General features: G+C 44.0%; 1 protein-coding gene across 1 annotated transcript in view; it reads right to left on the bottom strand.

Moving 5' to 3' along the window:
- Window positions 1-19,558, bottom strand: part of WDR18 (WD repeat domain 18) — a 765,213-nt gene that overhangs the window by 445,834 nt on the left and 299,821 nt on the right. The window contains exon 5 of the mRNA XM_044054012.1: window positions 18,792-18,935. Coding sequence (XP_043909947.1) covers window positions 18,792-18,935 — 144 coding nt within the window. The remainder of the gene's footprint in view (window positions 1-18,791; window positions 18,936-19,558) is intronic.

The following is a 19,558-nucleotide window of genomic DNA, read 5'->3' as shown; positions in this document are numbered from 1 at the left end:
GACGGCCAGTGCCTACTAAATCTAGGAGGCTGAACTTGTAAAAAAACCTTTAACAGTTTGCATAGATTTAGCTTTATCTTCTATCTTTTTAAGAACTTCCTCAGCCTTGTTGCCAAACAGGCTTTCCTGATTTAAAGGAGTATCCAACAATTTAGCTTTAACATGATCAGCCAAAGATTGCTCCTTAAGCCAAGCATGCCTTCTGAGCACAGACCCAGTAACAGCAGCCCTGCAAGAGGCCTCTAATGAATCAAAACCACATTGCAAAGTATGTTTTCCAACTTGTTCAGCAGAATGCATTAAATCCTGTAATTCTTTACTTTCCACAGTCAGGAATCAACATCATTTTCTGTTTAAGCAGTCCAATAACATGTTGCCGATACTTTAACATGAAACTGGCAGTTTAAAGCCCTAATAGCCAGGGTTGCAGAAGTGTAAACCTTCTTACCCCATCTATCCAGCACCCTGGAGTCTCTATAAGAAGGGGTAGGATTGCAGTAGAAGCCTTAATGCCCTTGGGCCCCTGTGAAATAGTCTCTGGATCTGCAATAGGATTTTTGAAAAGGAATTTGTGGGACTCGGGGACCCTGTAGTATCGGTTAGGTTTTCTGGGAGCAGGAGGCAGGGACTCAGGGGCCCAACTAGATTCCAAAAAAGCATCAACAATGTCTAGTACAGGAGGAATAGCTAAAGGCCTATGCTGAGGTAGGAGAAGGAAATCCCTAAGCCTCTTTTTTGAATCTGAAAAATCCTGCCTTTCCCAGTGGAAATGCTCCCTTAGAGTATGTAAGGTTTCCCCAAAAGAAAAATCCTCAGGAAGGGAAGCAGAGAGAATGGAGTTCTCTGCATCAGAATCTTCATACGTAGATAAGGGCATATCCAGATCATCAAAAGAATCAGAAGATCCATAATCTTCAGTCCTAGGCCTCTTAGAAGGGGGGGGGGGGTTGGCTACCCCTGATTAGAGTTATTAGATCTTCAGCCATTCTTATCATTTGTTTTTTAGGCATAGAGGCCTGAGCATGTGGCCTGGGCGTCGTTTTTTTAGGCATGGATCGAGATTTAGGCCTAAGTAAAGAAGGAGACGTCGGTTTAATATGCAAGTTCATAGGCCTGAATACACCCTCAGAAGGCAGTGCCTGCACAGCAGCTCCGGACCCATCAAAGGTAGAGACATCCGTGGGTTCCATAGTTGAAGCATCTCGCGGCATACCGGACTACAAATGGGTCTCAGTAGAGGCCTGCGAATTAGAAGTAGCGTGCATCAGGGGCTGCAAAAGCGCCTCACTGAGCACCGGCGAACTGGCGACTGGCTTAGGAGAAGCGCCGTTGGCAGTTTTGGACCTCAGCGGCTTGTCTCTGTCTTTATCTTTGCATTTTTTTCAGAATCTCGGTAGTCGGATGGCTAACCGACAACATTTCTGGATAATTAAACCGAGAACCAAAATATTTAGAGGCGTAAATATACAGATGACGGATGTGCGCTGATTAAATAAAGCACAAAACCGACAGCAAGGTACGTCGTGGTCAGGGCCTAGGCAAGGAATACAGTACGGATGAAAATCTTTATGAGGTATTTGCTTTCCACAAGTAATGCAATTATTAACTTTTACTGACATTGGTAAGGAGCAAGACAAAGTTTCCCCAACGGGGTACTTAGCTTTAGTTGAAGACTTTGTTTCTGAAACTCAAAAACAAAAATTTCAGGAGTCTGACAACTGGCACTTGCGAACTGCTTCTGCTTCGGGCACCGCACGGCAAGAAAGACGGATGTAATGGTGTCAGCTGCATGTTTTATACCCCTGACGACCTGACATTATGGAAAAAGGGACAGCAACCGATGCAGGACCCAAGACTTTGTTAATCAGGCCGACTGAGGGCTACCTGCAAGCAGATAACCCAAATGCAATGACTGCAATAGTGAAACACTAAGAACATCTAAAGTTTTAGCTAAGTGGAGAGCCACTAATCTTTAAAGAGCCAATAGTTCTACTTTACAATACTGCTATACCCATATAAAATGTTACTGCAGACATAACTGGCAAGTGCTTGCTCTGCTAACTACCTGATACTATATTACCTGCTCCCTAATGGCCACTGCTATAAGCTTATCACCCTTTTGTGATGCAAAACGCAAAGTATGGCCTGTTATAATTTCTTTCAGAAACAAAACTCAATACCCAGTAGCAATGGATAGTGACAGACGTTTGGCAGTTTTTCCACCCTGAAGTGACCCAAACCAAATGGCCTTACCCTCCTAAACTAGTCTGCTAAAGGATACCTTCTGATAGTCGTGTAAGACAATTCTAAAAAGCTACTTACTGATTGTTTTCTTCAAACCTGCGAGTGACGAAGTCTGGCGCAACCCGCCCCATTCCCCCTAGCTTCGTTGGGGCTCACTCCACTCCTCTACCCCAATTCCTACCCACCCCCACTTTCCTTAGGGTTATACCCTCTAGGCCACACCTACCAATCAAGCTCAACCTATCGTGGTATACGCCAGACACACCTCCACACCCCATCCCTATCCTGTGCACTACACCCTTAAAAAGCAATAATCACACTATCAAGCCTACACACTACCTTCATAACTAACCCCTAACTACAACCCATCCCCACTTAGACTACTAGTGCACTCAACATAATATTCAGCTATAGATAATTAAGAACAGCACCACAACTCTCACATATATACCCCCACATACCCCTCAACTACATTTCAGGACCACATGTTCCTCTCTCACTTATACTCACAGCGCTCACTTTACTTACACACATTACATCCCATCACCACACTAACCCAGAGTCTGCACACCAACATAACACATCTACTTCCTACACTACACAATCCACTCCATTCAAACATTGCATACACCCTGCTCTCTATCACACTGCAACCCATTATAATATAGAAATACAACTCCTCCCATACACCTACTCAAACAAACCATCCTTACTATACAATAAGTACATCAAATTTATTAATATAATTACACACACTGCATCCAGGCTGCCACTCAGCAGAGACATTCACCCAAACCCCAGCCCTTTTACCCCTTCTAGTAACCCTCAAATAACAAATACACCTTACAAAACACCCTCTCTCTAGAAATACAACTGATCTACTAATAGTAAATATTAATATCAGAACTGTAGCAAACAAAGTCCATGAACTCCATGCTAACCTTTCCTTTTATTCACCTGAGGTAGTACTACTAACCGAAACTTGGCTAAAGCCAGACACCACCAATAATGAAATTACTGCCTCTGGCTACATCCTATTACACAAAGACAGAATATATTATTTAAAGACCATCTAAACATCACAACACTAGACATACCAACTCCATCCCTGGATACTGCTGAGATTTTACTTTCTAAACTAAAACTTAATAGTAGAAAATGTATTAACTTAATTGGATGTTGCTTTCCGCCCAGCAGCAACAATATAACTACTCTTGAAATCCTACTCCACTGGGCATCAGAGGCACTCCCTCAAGAAACCATTATTCTAGGGGACTTTAATATTGATTGGTCACAATGCAACTCTAATATACCCACTACCCATATCAGTCTCCATGGATTTACCCAAGTAATCAAAACACCCACCAGAACAGACAAAACAACAGACAGTCTATCCTAGATTGGATATTGACAAACAATCCAACCCAGGTAAGTCAGTCTGGCTGCCTACCTGACAGGCTAAGTGACCACATGCCTACCTACATAATTAGTCACCGACCAACTTTAGAGAAACCAACTACCTACCAACAAATACGTAATAAAAAGAACTTCATCCCAAGCAACTTAATCTCAGCATTAAAAGCCTGCAATTGGAAACCCATCAAGCAACTAAACCTAAACGAAGCCACTAATTACTTCAACTCCACATTCCTAAACATACTAAAACACCCACACCCCTCCTAGAACCATTAAAATCAAATCTAACTTTGCACCCTGGATGACCAAGGAAACCAGATCTTTGCTTCTTACAAGAGATAAAGCTTGGTCTAAATGGAATAAAGAAAAAACAATACAATCAAAACAAACGTACCTAGAACCAAGAAACAAAGCCAAAATGATGATCAAAGTAGACAAAAACTACCATAACATCCAAATAAAACACCAGCATAACCCTAGATTATTTTGGACAGCTATCAATAATGTCCTCCACCCAGGTAAGTCCAAAACCCCTCCCCCTACCACTACAGACAACTCGATGAGTACTGATACCCAATTTAATATTTTTTCACCAAATCCATACTAGCACTAGCAAATTTTCAAACATCCCCTGTCCCCAATGTACAGCATAAACCCCACACTAATGAAGACAGCTTCACCCTTCAACAAGTGTCTATTAACCTGATTAAGAAATTACCCAAAAAGATTAAACCAACCACTCTAGCAGCAGACAAGCTCCCAGCTGAATTTTTAAAAATTGCTCCTGACGCAATAGCTTACCCAGTCACTATCCTTATCAACCGCTCCAGCTCTGAAAAAACAGTCCCAGACCTCTGGAAGATATTGCACATTATTCCCCTTCATAAAGGAAGCAGCTCAGTCGATCTAACAAATTACAGACACACAGCCATACTGTCCCCACCTCTCAAAAATACTAGAAAGGTGTATTCACTTACAAATTATGGAACACCTCAAATCACAGAATCTGCTGACCAGCGCTCAGCACGGGTTCAGACCACACCATAGCACAACCACAGGCCTCATATCATCCACTCACATAATTAACAGCTACAGAAACTATGGTAATTACGTTTCAGCTACCTTCCTAGACCTCTCCAAGGCCATTGATATGGTCAATCATAACAAGCTACTAAATACTCTATCAGAATTTAATCTCAGCCAGGCCACTCTAACATTGTTCCAGAATTATCTAACAGGGAGACAAGCAAGCAGTAAAGTGGGGCCAACAGCTATCACCCCTGCTCCTAGAAACAGTAGGAGTTCCGCAGGGCTCTATTCTTGGACCTCTGTTGTTCACAAATTAAACCAATAACCTCTACTCTCCACAGTCATCCAGTACGCAGATGACTCAACATTAATCTGCACCTCCTCCCCCACAGGAACTACATAAACAAGCTCAACAATTCTTTATCTCTGTCGAATCATGGCTAATAGACCACCAGCTAATACTTAACCCAACAAAACTTATCTTCAGACCCCACACAACACAACAATCCCTACCTCTCTTTTAACATCCACTCCCATAACAAAACTATATCATCTCCAGTCACCCATACTAAGCTACTTGGGGTTGTGACTGACCGTAACATTAGGTTTGATACCCATTTCTCTCACCATAACAAAAGTCCATAAAAAAACTAGGTACCTTATATAGGAAAGTACAGTTGTGTATACTTACAATAAATGTAGATGTTTGAGTGCATTCACTGATGCAGTCATCACCTGTGGGTTATCCCTGCTGTGGTAGCCCTTGGTAGGTTAGAGTCCATGTTTTTGTGCGCCGGCTGCCGTCGCCAGTGCTATAAAGCAAGGCATCCAATGTCATTACATCAGTTTTTCTTGCCCTAACCTGTCAGAAGCACAAAGGAAAAGTGAGAAGTGGTCTTGGTGGCTAAAAGCCACCTTGGGAAGCTTGTGTCCCCCTAGGGGAAAGATGATACATGGGGGATGGAGGGAGGGAAACCAAGACTGCAACAGTGAATACACTTGAACATCTACATTTATGCTAAGTGTACACAATTGTACTATGTTCTTCATGTTTCACTGTTGCAGTCATCACCTGTGGGAGGATTCCCAAAGCTGAGGAAAGGGGTGGAAGGATAGGTTGAGTCCTAAGTATGGGTCAGACAGCCCTGCAGAATTGCAGAGGCAAACCCTCCCCTAGATTTAGAAGAGAGAGGCAGGTAGTAATGTTTTGTAAAGGTATGGACAAAGGTCCAGGTGGCCGGTTCCAGGATGTCCCTGGTAGGTACTCCTCTGAGGAAGGCAGTGGAAGTGGATGTTGCCCTAGGGGAGTGGGTACAGACAGACTTAGGGATGGGTTTCCCATGTAGTCTGTAGCAAAAAGATGGTGTGAAATCCACTTGGAAATGGTTTGTTTGGAGATGGGCTTCTCCTCTGCCCCTAGGCCAAAGCTTATAAGAAGCTGGTCTGTTTTTCTGAATGGCTTAGTACGCTCCAGACAGTATCTGGAGTTGTTTGTGCACATCTAGTTAGTGTAGAATTCTTTTCCCCTTGTTTTGAGGGTTGGGAAAGGAGGTGGGGAAGGTGTATGGCCTTGGTTAAGGGTCACATCAGATACCACCTTGGGCATAAAGGAGGGGTTAGTCCTCAGGGAGGGGCTTAATAGCCATGAGAGCTTGGCGTTCCGAGACCCTTCTGACTGAGGTGATAGCTAGTAGGAAGGCAGTTTTCCATGAGAGGTATTTCAATTTTGTTGAAGCGGCAGGTTCGACAGGAGGTAAGGTTAGTTTTTTCTAACTCATAATTCAGATCCCAGGGTGGCGTCAGAGGCCTTCTGGGAGGCCTGATATTAGAAGCCCCTCTGAGGAATTGCTTAATCAAAGGATGAGAGAACAGGGGTGGGTCTGAATCATAATAGGCAGAGATGGCCGAGGCATGGATTTTAATAGATGAGAAAGAGAGGCCGCTATTCAGCAACTCAGCTAGGTAATTCAGGATGAGAGACACGGAACGTTGGGAGGTACTGCCCCTTTTGTTTCCAGGAGCAGAATTCTTTCCATTTTCCTGCATATGATTTTTTTGTGCTGGGCCTTCTGGCCTCTGGAATGATGTCCAGGACCTGTTTGCTTAACAGGGAATCCTTGTTAGCTTTTAGTGTACAAGCCATGCTGAAAAATTGAGTCTGTAGGTCTAGGTGCAGTACCTTCCCCCTCTCCTGAGTCAAGAGGTATGACATCAGGGGAAGCAGCTTTGGGGGCTGTAAGGTCAGACTGCATAATATGGGGTACCAATGCTGTCTGGGCCAATCTGGAAAAATGAGGATGGCCTTTGGTCTCTCCTCTCTTATTTTGATCAGAACCTTGGGAATAATGCGTAGAGGAGGGTACGCATACAGAAAGAGGGAGTTCCAGGTGAAGGTCAAAGCATTCACCTTCCATGCTAGGAGGTGATACTCCCTGGTGCAGAACTTGTGCAACTGGTGGTTGAGGTGTGAGGCAAAGAGGTCCACTTCTGGGGTCCCCCACTCCAGAGTAATTTGCAGAAAGATTTCTCTGTGGAGCTGCCATTCGTGTGGGTCCAGTAAGTTTCTGCTTAGGTGGTCCGCCAGTGTGTTGTTGATCCCTGGTAAGTATTATGCAATTAGGTGTAGACCCATGGAGGTGGCTGTAAGCCAGAGACTCATGGCTAACCTGCACAGGGTGTAAGATTGGGTGCTCCCCTGCTTGTTGATGTACCACATCACTGTGGTGTTGTCTGTTTTTATAAGGAGGACCTCTGGCCTGAGATGGGGTTGGAAGAAAGTCAGAGCCTTTTGCACTACCATCATTTCTGGTTGATGTGAAAGTGAAGTTGCTGGACATTCCAAAGGCCTTGGGTACACATGCCTGCTAGATGAGCTCCCCAAGCAACGTCTGAGGCTTCGATGGTGATGGTCTGGCCGGAAGGGTGGAGGATAAAGGGAAGACCCTTGTTCATGGCACAGGCCTCTGCCCACCAGAGAAATTCGGCCCTTATACATGGGATCAGAGGGACAGTGGTCTCTAGGGACTGAGAGTGCTGACACCAAAGGTTAACTACCGCAGAAGTTTCCTCATGTGAAGCCTGGCGAGAGGGATGCAAAGGATGCAAGATGTCACGTATCGCAGGGCTTGCAGGAACTTCCTTGCAGTGACGTGACTTCTGGAAGCCAGTTGGGTGAAGTAGAGAGGCAGGAAGCTCTGCTTTTCTGTGGATAGGAAGGCCATTTGTGTTGCTGTGTCTACCACAGCTCCCAGGAAAACAATTTTTCTGGTGGAGTTTTGTTTTGATTTTTTCTCGTTGATGGTGAACCCTAGGGAAGTTAGGAGTGATCTGACAAACAGAAGGTCCTGGAGCAACTTTTCTTTGTACTCTGCCAGAATGAGGCAGTCATCCAGGTAAGGGTAAATCTGTATATTCCTCTGTCTGCAGAATGCTATAGCTGGGGCCAAGCTTTTGGTGAATACTCTGGGAGCAGTAGATAAGCCAAAGGGCAGTGGAGAGAACTGAAAGTGTTGACAGCCTGCTCTGAAGGGCACAAATTTTCTGCATGATTCCGTGATGGATATGTGGAGGTAGGCATCTTTTAGGTCTAGTGTCACAAGCCAGGCATTTTGTGTGAGCATAGGCAGGAGCTGCTGCAAGATTAGCATTTTGAATCTGGGGACCACCAGGGAGGTGTTCAGTTTGGATCAATCCAGGACGGGGCGCCAAGTGCCCTCTTTTCTGGAAACAAGGAATAATCTGGAGTAAAAACCTTTTCCTGTTTGATCTGGAGGGACAAGTTCTACTGCCCCCTGGGATATTAGAGTTTGGACTATATATTAGAGAGAGACCCAATTGTACTTGAAGAGGGTGAGCCTTTCTCCTTCATAGTTTTTGATGAGTGAAAGGAGGGCAGAGGGGGAAGGGAGAGTCACTGTGAGTGCTTGCCATAGAAGCTTGGCTTAGAACTCCCTGCCTTAAGAGACAGATATGGTCCATTGTTTGTTTCTTTGCTGGCCCTAGTATAGGGGCCTGGATGGCCTGTCCCAGTGGGGATTACCTTGACCCTGTCTGCTAGGTGCTGGGAAGGACCAGTGCTTAGAGCAAAGTTCCTGCTGAATCTGGGAGGTTGAACTTGAAAGAAATCTTTTACTGTTTGCATAGCTTTGCCTTCAATCTTTTTAAAGCACCTCTTCTGTGTTTCCCCCAAACAGGCTCTCCTTATCTAGGGGTGCATCAATAAGTTTAGACTTGCCATGATCACAGAGAGGTTGTTCCTTCAGCCATGCATGTCTTCCAATTACAGATCCTGTCACTGCTGCCCTGCTAGAGGCTTCTAGGGCATCATATCCACATCGTAATGAGTGTTTGGCCACTTGACAAGTAGAGTGCAGTAATTCTGCCAGCTCTTTTGAGTTGGCACAGTCAGGAGAGGTAGCAATCTTCTGTTTTAATTGTTCCAAAGTGTGTTGTTGACATTTTAACATATGGAACTGACGATTGAGTGCTCTGATGGCTAAGGTTGCAGAGGTGTATACTTTCTTACCCCATCTGTCCAGAACTCTGGAGTCTTTGTCAGAAGGAAGAGTTAGCAGAACTAGTCTTAGTTCCTTTGGGTCCCTGTGTAATGACCTCAGGGTCTGCAACAAGATTCCTGAACATGTATTTGTGAGAATCCGGTACTCTGTAGTATCTGTCAGGTTTACTTGGAGCAGGAGGCAGGGCATCAGGGGCCAAGCTGGATTCATGGAAAACGTCATCCACCACTTCTAAAATAGGTGGGATGGCCAGGGGTTTGTGGTGGGGCAGGTCCAGAAACTCTCCAAGTAATTTCTTAGACTGTGGGAAGTCTTGAGATTCCCATTGAAAACGTTCCCTGAGGGAACGTTCCCTGAGGGAGTGAAGGGTTTCCCAAAAGAGAGGTCCTCTGGAGGGGAGGCAGAAGGGATGGATTCCTCTACATCTGAATCCTCAAACAGTTAAATGATGTTGTTCCTTTTCAAAAGCAGAATAATCAGATTCATCAGACTCTTGGTCTGTCAATTTCTGGAGAAGGATGCCTTTTCCTTTTTGGAGTGAGGGCCTGAGTACCTCAGACAAGGGAGATGAACTCCCCCACCATTTTAAGCATTTGAGCTTGGGATGAGGGAGCAGTAACAAGATGGTGGCTAGAAGCAGATTTCTTAGGAGTGGCCTGCTTCTAGGCCTAAGAGAATCCGACTGTCTCTGAGAAGCAGTAGTCGGATGCAACGATGTAATTTTTTGTCTAGAATCAGTAGTGTAAAAGGCTTCCTCAGAAGCCAGTGCCTGCGTTGCGGCTCCGAACCGAACCAAGGCAGAGAGAGCTAAAAGCTCGGAAGACAAAGTGGATTTCTGCGGCATACCAGACTCCAAAAGGGTCTCGGCAGAGGCCTGCATAGAAAGCGAGTCGGGCATCAAGGGCTGCGAAAGCGCCTCACTGAATTCCAGAGAACTGAAGACTTGCTTTGCAGTAGCATTGTCGAAAGGCTTCGCCTTGTGTGGCCTGTCTCCGTCTTTATCTCTACATTTTTTATGGATGCCATATCAGAATTCAAAGATGGAATATGAAAATAATTGTCTACAAGAGCAGCTCTATGGCGAATGGTTCTCGCATTAAACAGGGCACAGAACCAGCAAATATGGGGCAACGTGGTCTGAGCCTAAACAGGTGCTGCAGTAAGAATGAAAGTCTTGGTGTGGGATCTGCTTTCCACAGGAGAGAGAATTAACTTTTTTGACATCAGTTAGAGCAAGAAAAAAGGGTCCCCAACAGGGTACTTGGCTTTAGACGTTTTCTGCTGAAATTCAACTTTTGGTAGCGACTGACTGGCACTCGTGCAAACTGCTTCTGCTACGGGCTCCACTGCAAGAAAGACTGATGTAATGACGTTGGCTGCCTTGCTTTATAGCTCTGACGACCTGACGTCAGACTACAGGCGACGACAGCTGGTGCACAAAAACATTGACTCTGGTATTCGGGCTGACCGAGGACTACCACAGCAGAGATAACCCCAGGTAATGACTGCAACAGTGAAACACGAAGCACATCAAACAGTTCCTAACAAACACTACTAGAGCCAAAATTGCCTGTACACATCTTATCTCCATACTACTATACGACTTACCAATCTTAGAAAATCAGAATTAACCAAACTACAATCCTGCTATAATAAAATTGCCAAATTCGCCACCAACTGCTCCTACAGATCCCACCATTGTGTAGCACTAAAACAGCTCAAATGGTTGGAACTTCCTCACCTGCTTCTATATAATCAACTACTCCTGTCACACAAGATTATACATCATCCACAAAAACCCCTTCACTTCAAGACCCGATAACACCTTACTCATCCATCAGAAAGTACAGTTGTGTACACTTACCATAAATGTACATGTTCGAGCGTATTCACTGCGTCGGCTGCAGTCGCCTGTAGTCTGACGTCAGGTCGTCAGTGCTATAAAGCAAGGCAGCTGATGTCATTACATCAGTTTTTCTTGCCCTAATCAGTCAGAAGCACAAGAAGATAAGAAAAAGTGGTCCTGGTGGCAAAAAGCCACAGTGGGAAGCTCATGTCCCCCTAGGGGAAGATGCTATATGGGGGATGGAGGGAAGGAAACCAGGACTGCAACAGTAAATACACTTGAACATCTACATTTATGGTAAGTGTACACACCTGTACTATGCTCTTTGTGTTTCACTGTTGCAGTCATCACCTGTGGGAGGATTCCCAAAGCTGAGGAGAGAGGTGGAGGATAGGTTAGAGTCCTAGGCATGGGTCAGCAGGCCCTGCAGAACTGCAGATGCAAACCCTGCCCTAAACTTAGAAAAAAAGGTAGGTGGTAATGTTTTGTAAAGATATGGACAGAGGTCCAGGTGGCAGCTTCCAAGATGTCCCTGGTGGGGACTCCTCCGAGGAAGGCTGTGGACATGAAGGCTGCCCTAGTGGAATGGGTATGGATAGACTTAGGGGGAGGGGGTTTCCCATGTAGTCTGTAGCAGAAATGGATACAGTGTGATATCCATTTGGAAATGTTTTGTTTGGAAATGGGCTTCTCCTATGCCTCAGGGGCAAAGCTGACAAGTAGTTGGTCTGTTTTTCTAAATGGTTTAGTATGGTCCAGATAGTATCCGAGTTGTCTGTGCACATCTAGCGAGTGTGGAATTCTTTCCCCCTTGTTTTGAGGGGTGGGAAAGAAGGTGGGTAGGTGTATGGCCTGGTTGAGGGTCACGTCAGATACCACCTTGGGCATAAAGAAGGGGTTAAACCTCAGGGAGACCCTGTCTGCATGGAAAATGATGAAGGGGCTCAACAGCCATGAGAGCCTGAAGTTCTGATACCCTTCTGGCTGAGGTGATAGCCAGTAAGAAGGCAGTCTTCCGGGAGAGGTATTCTAATTCTGCAGAAGCAGCAGGTTCGAAAGGAGGTAAGGTTAGTTTTTCTAGAACATAATTCAGGCCCCAGGATGGCATGGGAGGTCTGATATTAGAAGCCCCTCTGAGAAATTGCTTAATCAAAGGATGACAAGAGGGGTGGGTCTGAATCACAATGGGCAGAAATGGCCGAGGCATGGATTTTAATAGAGAAGAAAGAGGAGCAATTATTGAGCAACTCGGCTAGGTAATCCAAAATAAGAGGGATGGGAGGTACTGGCCCCTTTGGACTGGTTCCAGGAGCAGAATCTTTTCCATTTCTCGATGTATGACTTTCTGGTGCTGGGCCTTCTGGCCTCTGTGATGATGTCTAGGACCTATTTGATTAACAGGGACTCCTTGCTGACTTTTAAGGTATAAGCCATGCTGAAAGATTGAGAGTCTAAGTCTGGGTGCAGTATCTTCCCCCTCATCTGGGTCAAGAGGTCTGAGATCAGGGGAAGCTGCTTGGGGGGCTGTAAGGTCAGGCTGCACAATAAGGGGTACCAATGTTGTCTGGGCCAATCTGGAGCAATGAGGATGGCCTTTGGTCTCTCCTCCTTTTTTTGGTCAGTACCTTGGGAATAAGGGGCAGGGGAGGGAAGACGTACACAAAGAGGGACTTCCAGGGTAAGGTCAAGGCATCCACCTTTCATGCTAGGAAGTGATACTCCCTGGTACAGAACATTTGCAGCTGGTGGCTGAGGTGCGAGGCAGAGAGATCCACTTCCGGAGTCCCCTACTCCTGAGTGATTTGCAGAAAGATTTCCCTGCGGAGCTGCCATTCGTGGCGGTCCAGTAAGTTTCTGGTTAGGTGGCCTGCCAGAGTGTTGTTGACCCCTGGTATGTATTGGGCAATTAGGTGTAGACCCATGGAGGTTGCTGTAAGCCAGAGGGCTCATGGCTAACCTGCGCAGGGGGTAAGATTGCCCCCACCCCCCCATTTGTTGATGTACCACATTACTGTGGTGTCTGTTTTTATAAGGAGAACATCTGGCCTGAGATGGGGTTTGAAGGATGTCAGAGCCTTTTCTACTGATATAATTTCTTTCTGATTGATGTGCAAGTGAAGTTGCTGGGCATCCCAAAGATCTTGGGTGCACCTGCCTGCTACATGAGCGCCCCAAGCAATGTCTGAGGCATCGGTGGTGATGGCCTAGCCAGAAGGGAAGACCCTTGTTCCTAGCATAGGCCTCTACCCACCAGAGAAATTCAGTCCGTATACATGGGATCAGAGGGAGAGAGGTCTCTAGAGTGCTGGCACCAAAGGTTCTTTAAATACCACTGATGTTTTCTCATGTGAAACCTGGCCACAAAAATGAGAAAGATGCAAGATGTCATGCATCCCAGGGCTTGCAGGAATTTCCTTGCAGTGATGTGACTTCTGGATGCCAGCTGGGTAAAGTAGAGAGGCAGGAAGCTCTGCTTTTCTGGGGATAGGAAGGCCATTTGGGATGCTGAGTCTAGCACAGCTCCCAAGAAAATTATCTTCCTGATGGGGTTTTGTTTTGATTTCTTCTCGTTGGTGGTGAACCATAGGGAAGTTAGGAGTGATTTGACAAAGAGATGGTCCTGGAGCAGCTTTTCTTTGCACGCTGCCTGAATGAGGCAGTCGCCCAGGTAAGGGTAAATCTGTATAATTATCCATCTGTAGAATGCTACGGCCGGGGCCAAGCATTTGGAGAATACTCTGGGAGCAGCAGATAAGCCAAAGGGCAGAGCAGAGAACTGAAAGTGTTGTGAGCCTGCTCTGAAGCGCAGGAATTTTCTGCACGATTCCCTGATGGGGATGTGGAGGTAGGCATCTTTTAGGTCTAGAGTCACTAGCCAGGCATTTTTTGCTAGCATAGGCAGGAGCTGCTGCAAAGTTAGCATTTTGAATATGAGGACCACCAGGAAGGTGCTCAGAATGGATAGATCCAGGATGGGGTGCCACGTGCCCTCTTTTCTAGGAACAAGGAATAGTCTGGAATAAAAGCCTTTGCCTGTTTGATCTGAGGGGACAGGTTCTACTGCCCCCTGGGATAGGAGAGTTTGGACCTGTTTCAATGCCTCTGCCCACTGATTTCGAGGTAAAGTCTGGGTACCCTCTTGGAATTGGGAGTTCACTGAAAGAGAATTTGTATCCCTGAGAAATGATCTTTAAGACCCATTGGTCCTTTGTTACAGAAAGCCAATGGTCTTTGAAGAGGGAGAGCCTTCCTCCTAGTTTTTGATGACAGAAGGGAGGGTAGAGGGGGAGGGAGAGACACTGTGTTTGCCACAGAGGTTGGTTTAGAACTCCCTGCCTTAGAGACGGAAGTGGCCCACTGTTTGCTTCTCTGCTGGCCCTGGATGGTGTGTCCCTGCGGGGCTTATCTTGGCCCTGTCTGCTAAGTGCTGGGAAGGCCCAGTGCTTAGAGGGAAAGTTCCTGCTGAATCTGGGAGGTTGAACTTGAAAGAAATCTTTTACTGTTTGCATAGATTTGACTGTGTCTTCTATCCTTTTAAGCACCTCTTCTGCTTCTTTTCCCCAAACAAGTGCTCCTTATATAGGGGTGCATCAATAAGTTTAGACTTGACATGATCAGGGAGAGGTTGTTCCTTCAGCCATGCATGTCTCCTAATAATAGATCCTGTCACTGGTGCTCTGCTAGAGGGTTCTAGGGCATCATATCCACAATGTAATAAGTGTTTGGCCACTTGACAAGCAGCATGCAGTAAATCTGCCAACTCCTTTGAATTGGCACAGTCAGAAAAGGTAGCAATCTTCTGTTTTAATTGTTCCAAAGTGTGTTGCTGATATTTTAACATATGGAACTGATAGTTGAGTGCTCTGACAGCTAAGGTTGCAGAGGTGTATACTTTTTACCCCATCTGTCCAGAGCTCTGGAGTCCTTGTCAGAAGGAAGAGGATTCTTGGCAGATCTAGTCTTAGCTCCTTTAGGTCTCTGTGTAATGACCTCTGGGTTTGCAGCAGGATCTCTGTACAGGTATTTGTGAGAATCCGGTACACTGTAGTACCTGTCAGGTTTACTGGGAGCAGGAGGGAGGGCGTCAGAGGCTAAGCTGGATTCATGGAAAACATCATCCACCACTTCTAAAATAGGGGGAATGGCTAGGGGTCTGTGCTGGGGAAGGTCCAGAAACTCTCTAAGCCTTTTCTTAGACTGTGGGAAGTCTTGAGATTCCCATTGGAAATGTTCTCTGAGGGAGTGAAGGTTTTCCTCAAAGGAAAGGTCCTCCGGAGAGGAGGCAGAAAGGATGGATTCATCTACATCTGAATCCTCATAAGCAGTTAAAGGATGCTGTTCCTCTTCAATAACTGAATAGTCAGATTCCTCAGAATCCTGTTCTGTCATAATTTCTGGGGAAGGGTGCCTTTTCCTTTCAGAAGTAGTGGCTTGACTACCCCGAGTAAGGGAGATGAGATCCTCCGCCATTTTAAGCATCTGTGCTTGGTGTGGTGGAGCAGTAGCAAGATGGTGGCTAGAAGCAGATTTCCTAGGAGTGGCCTGGCTTCTAGGCCTGAGGGAATCCAACGGTCTGAGAGAAATGGTAGTCAGATGCGAAGATGTTGTTTTTTGGCTAGATTCGGTAGTGTGAAAGGCCTCCTCGGAAGCCAGTGCCTGCGTCGTAGCTCCGGACCCAACAGAGGCAGAGACAGCCAAAGGTTCGGAAGACTAAGATGATTTCTGCAGCATACCGGACTCCAAATGAGTCTCTGCAGAGGCCTGCTTATATATCAAAACGGGCATCAGGGGCTGCGTAAACAAATGTAAAATAAATAAAGACCGATTGAAAGGGGGTGACCACTTTTGTTTTCTGGTTCTATGGAATACAATGGGATGGCCAATACATTTAAATAGTTGAAGGGGGTGATTTCACGAAATGATAATGTGCTTACAACAGCCAGTGAAAGGGGAGAGGGGGGAAGGAGATATGTGGTCAAATTAACATAAGGGGCAGAGAAATAGACAGCCGTGTTTAAGAACACAACAGCACAATGATGGGAAAAAATTTCTGCGCGACTAATGAGAGACCGCTGTGGTCTCTTTCCGTTTTAATATGCAATTAAAAGCAGAGTACAAGTAAAACACAGTATTAAGAAAACAAATCACAGCAGACAAAATAAAAGGCAATAAAGTAGTAAGAAATACAATAAATCAAAAGCAAACTAACCTTTCCCTTACAAGTTGTGGCAGAGTCTGGGTAAGCTTTTCCAACAAAGCTTTGAAATGTTTTATTTTACCCCATAAATTGAAGGTTTAGTTCCTAGTTCCACCCACTCAGTTCACAGACGATTAACCTTAACTGCACTGTTCTAACTTCTGTGCGTCTTCTTAAATGACCTGCTCTATTTTCTGTGTGACTCAAAAGAGAGACAGCTGTGATCTCTTTCTTCCAGTATCCTCTATTAAAACATATACATTTAATCAGTTACAATACAGTCAGGACCCACTGTTGGTATATATTTTTTTTTAACACAAGCAGCTTTACAAGTACATTTTCAACACAAGCATCTGTACAAATCAGTTTGATATACAAATGACATTTAATTCTTTACAAAACTCCAGCTAGCTATGTTGGCATACGTTACACATCAACTGCTCTACTTTTCCTGGCATATCTGGCAATAGCTCACTTCACCTGTAACCTACAGCACAAAAGCAGTAGCCTACAAGTTATTGCTCCTAACAGCCTGTATTACATTCGATAGAGTTTTTAAATATGGGCACAGGAACACATTAAGTATACATTTCATTCTAAATAAAGTTGTGCCAAACATTTTGTCGAAAAACATAAGATACAAGTTCATTAGTATGTATGACAATCTCCAAGAGGTTAAACAGGCAAACAATATTCAGAGAAAATGCAAGTTAATGTATTACATTTCAAAAGAGATTTAACACCAAAAGACACGAATAAAGCAATAGCACTGAATTACTATTGTAATTGCTGTATTTTCACATTGACACCATTGCTGTACTGTCTTCTTACAACGCATTTATTTACAATTTTCTTTTTAGTTGCTTCTACTGTTTCAATTGGTTATTTACTCAAGGTTATTACAGTTTGATTATACACATGTTTTTATAGTGTTTTGGAGATGTGCTAAAAGAAAAAAACTAACAATTTGAAGTTCTGTAGCAGTTTTGCTTTACATACATATATATATATGCATACATTTTATATATATTATTACTTGAACTACACAGATTCCCCAAAGGTACTTAAATGTCTCCGCCATCATTATAGCAATAGCGTTCCTCTGGACTGTACATTCTCAAAATTTTGATTTGTGTATGTGAGGCGAGATAAAAGACTGGTCACTTTTTAAAGAAAAAGCATCTAAACAGATGTCAGTTGCTAGGACACCCAGTAGTAAAATGTAAAAACCTCTAATTCAAGTTTCTCCAACTGCCAGATCATGCATTTTTTCCAGAAAACTAAGCCGCGTTTTGAAAGTCAGTAATGGAAACAAAAGACCCACTGCAGGAACATTTCAACTTTTTAATTAGAGAAATGCCCTCGACTAAACAGTAGTGGCAGGGTTAAAAAAAAGGGGGCGGGGCCTGGGTGGTGTGGTCACTCACTAAATTCAAGCAAACTATATCCAAAATAATAAAGATGTTTATAGGCATCTGTGATGCAAAGGGACAGGAACATCAAGTAACTAAATGAAAGTCGCTGTTGCCAAGTGTGATGAATCAGCTTAAGTAGTGATTGCATCAATGGGGATTCTGGAATGAAAATATTAGCAGCCACAAATAAGATTACTGGAGTGTAACAGAAGCTTTCAAATTCCTCAGCAGTATACAATATGGCATATTTCAGAGATATGCATGTGGAAAAAATAAATGGCACAATTTGGAGACAGATGTTTGATAGCTTGGAGGCAATCTGATAAACATTTCTTTCCAAAGAGAGGTTGGTGAACACATGGAATGGCAATGCCTAGGCCAAAAGTCAGGCAATAACTGGGTGATAGGAAAACGTGCTGTGCTTAACTAAATTATGCAGGTTATCAAAACAGTAAAGCGACAGGCAGACATGGTAGGCCTAATTTGCTGTGAAACCTACACTGCTACATGTTGCTCTGTACTGACCAGTGCTAAAGAATGTGTAACAAAGCAAAGGATCCATGCACTGCAATCAGCCTAAGGAGCTACACTGTGGGATATCAAGACAAACAGGGCTCTGCAATGAATGCACACAACCGTTTCCTCACTGTGTCAGATAACTGTGTAACTACATGTGGAGTGCAGTGGTGATGTCAATCATCTGATGAGACCAAGTTTTAGTACAACTAAGACACAGTGATATTGCCCCGATATGTTTCCATTTAATCAAGAGACTGGGATATCAATATAAGAAGCAAAAAATAAACCTTACACTGCACCTTTTGTGCTGCCAGCTTTCAATTAAATAAATCATTAAAAAGCTTTGCAAGTTGCTTCAAGTTTTGATGACTTGGCATCATTTTTCCAGCACCATATATGGGTCCACAATACAGTCCTTTAAAATTAACAAGATTATCAGTGGTATACCACCCAGTATGAAGGCAACAGTAAATGACAGTATAATTATTAAAATGGGAAGGAATTATTAGGTAGAGTTAGAATTCCGTGTACAAGACAACCATGAGTAATCAAAGTAATAAGCTGCCACTTCTTCATATACGCCCATAGCTGTCAAATGATTAACTTACCAACGCACACAAGCTGACTTGAAAGATGTTTCCATCAACACCGCCACAAAAAAGGTTATACTCTGAAGGGTCCATTGCCACAGACGTAATCCCAACATCAAACAGAATGGACAGCAACAGCTCACCTGAAGCAATTTCCCACAGCTGTAGAAGAAAGCAGCATCTCAAACCAATGTGCAAAGATACAACCAGTAACAGATTTCTATAAAACATGCAAAGCAAATTCTACAACACACAACTTCTAGCAGCACTTTATACTTTCTATACACATAAGGTACACATTTACAAATATTTAACTTTAAAAAGATGAAAGAACCACTTGTTCATTTATTTACATTTCATCAACCTGACATTACTTTTTAGTGGTACCTTTAGGAGTTTTCCATACGTATTTAACAAAGATTTAGCCAAGTAGTTGGAGTGGTTCAAAGAAACTTTCAGCCACAACGAGGCCCACGACTGTCAAGTTTAACAACCAACACACAGCATAAAAGAACTGATCTTATTCAAGATCATAATCCTAACTAAATTATTTTCGACACTGTATGACCATTAACTTTCCAATCATTTTTGCAAAACTATTTGCAGCAAGACTACTTACTGTTTAACCAGAATTTTATGAAACTTGTATTAGCATACTTATCATTGAGTGCAACTTTTATGCTACAAAAAAGTCACCATTCATATGATCTGAAGTCACATTGTATAAAGTTGAAATTAGCACGCATTCTTAATGTTTTACCTGATCTACACGAGACTCTGCTTGA

This window comes from Protopterus annectens, chromosome 13.part0, assembly GCF_019279795.1.
Source record: "Protopterus annectens isolate FY-2018-M chromosome 13.part0, PAN1.0, whole genome shotgun sequence".
Lineage (NCBI taxonomy): Eukaryota > Metazoa > Chordata > Ceratodontiformes > Protopteridae > Protopterus > Protopterus annectens.
Note: the sequence above shows the minus strand (reverse complement) of the source record. Positions and strands in the feature narration are given on the sequence as shown.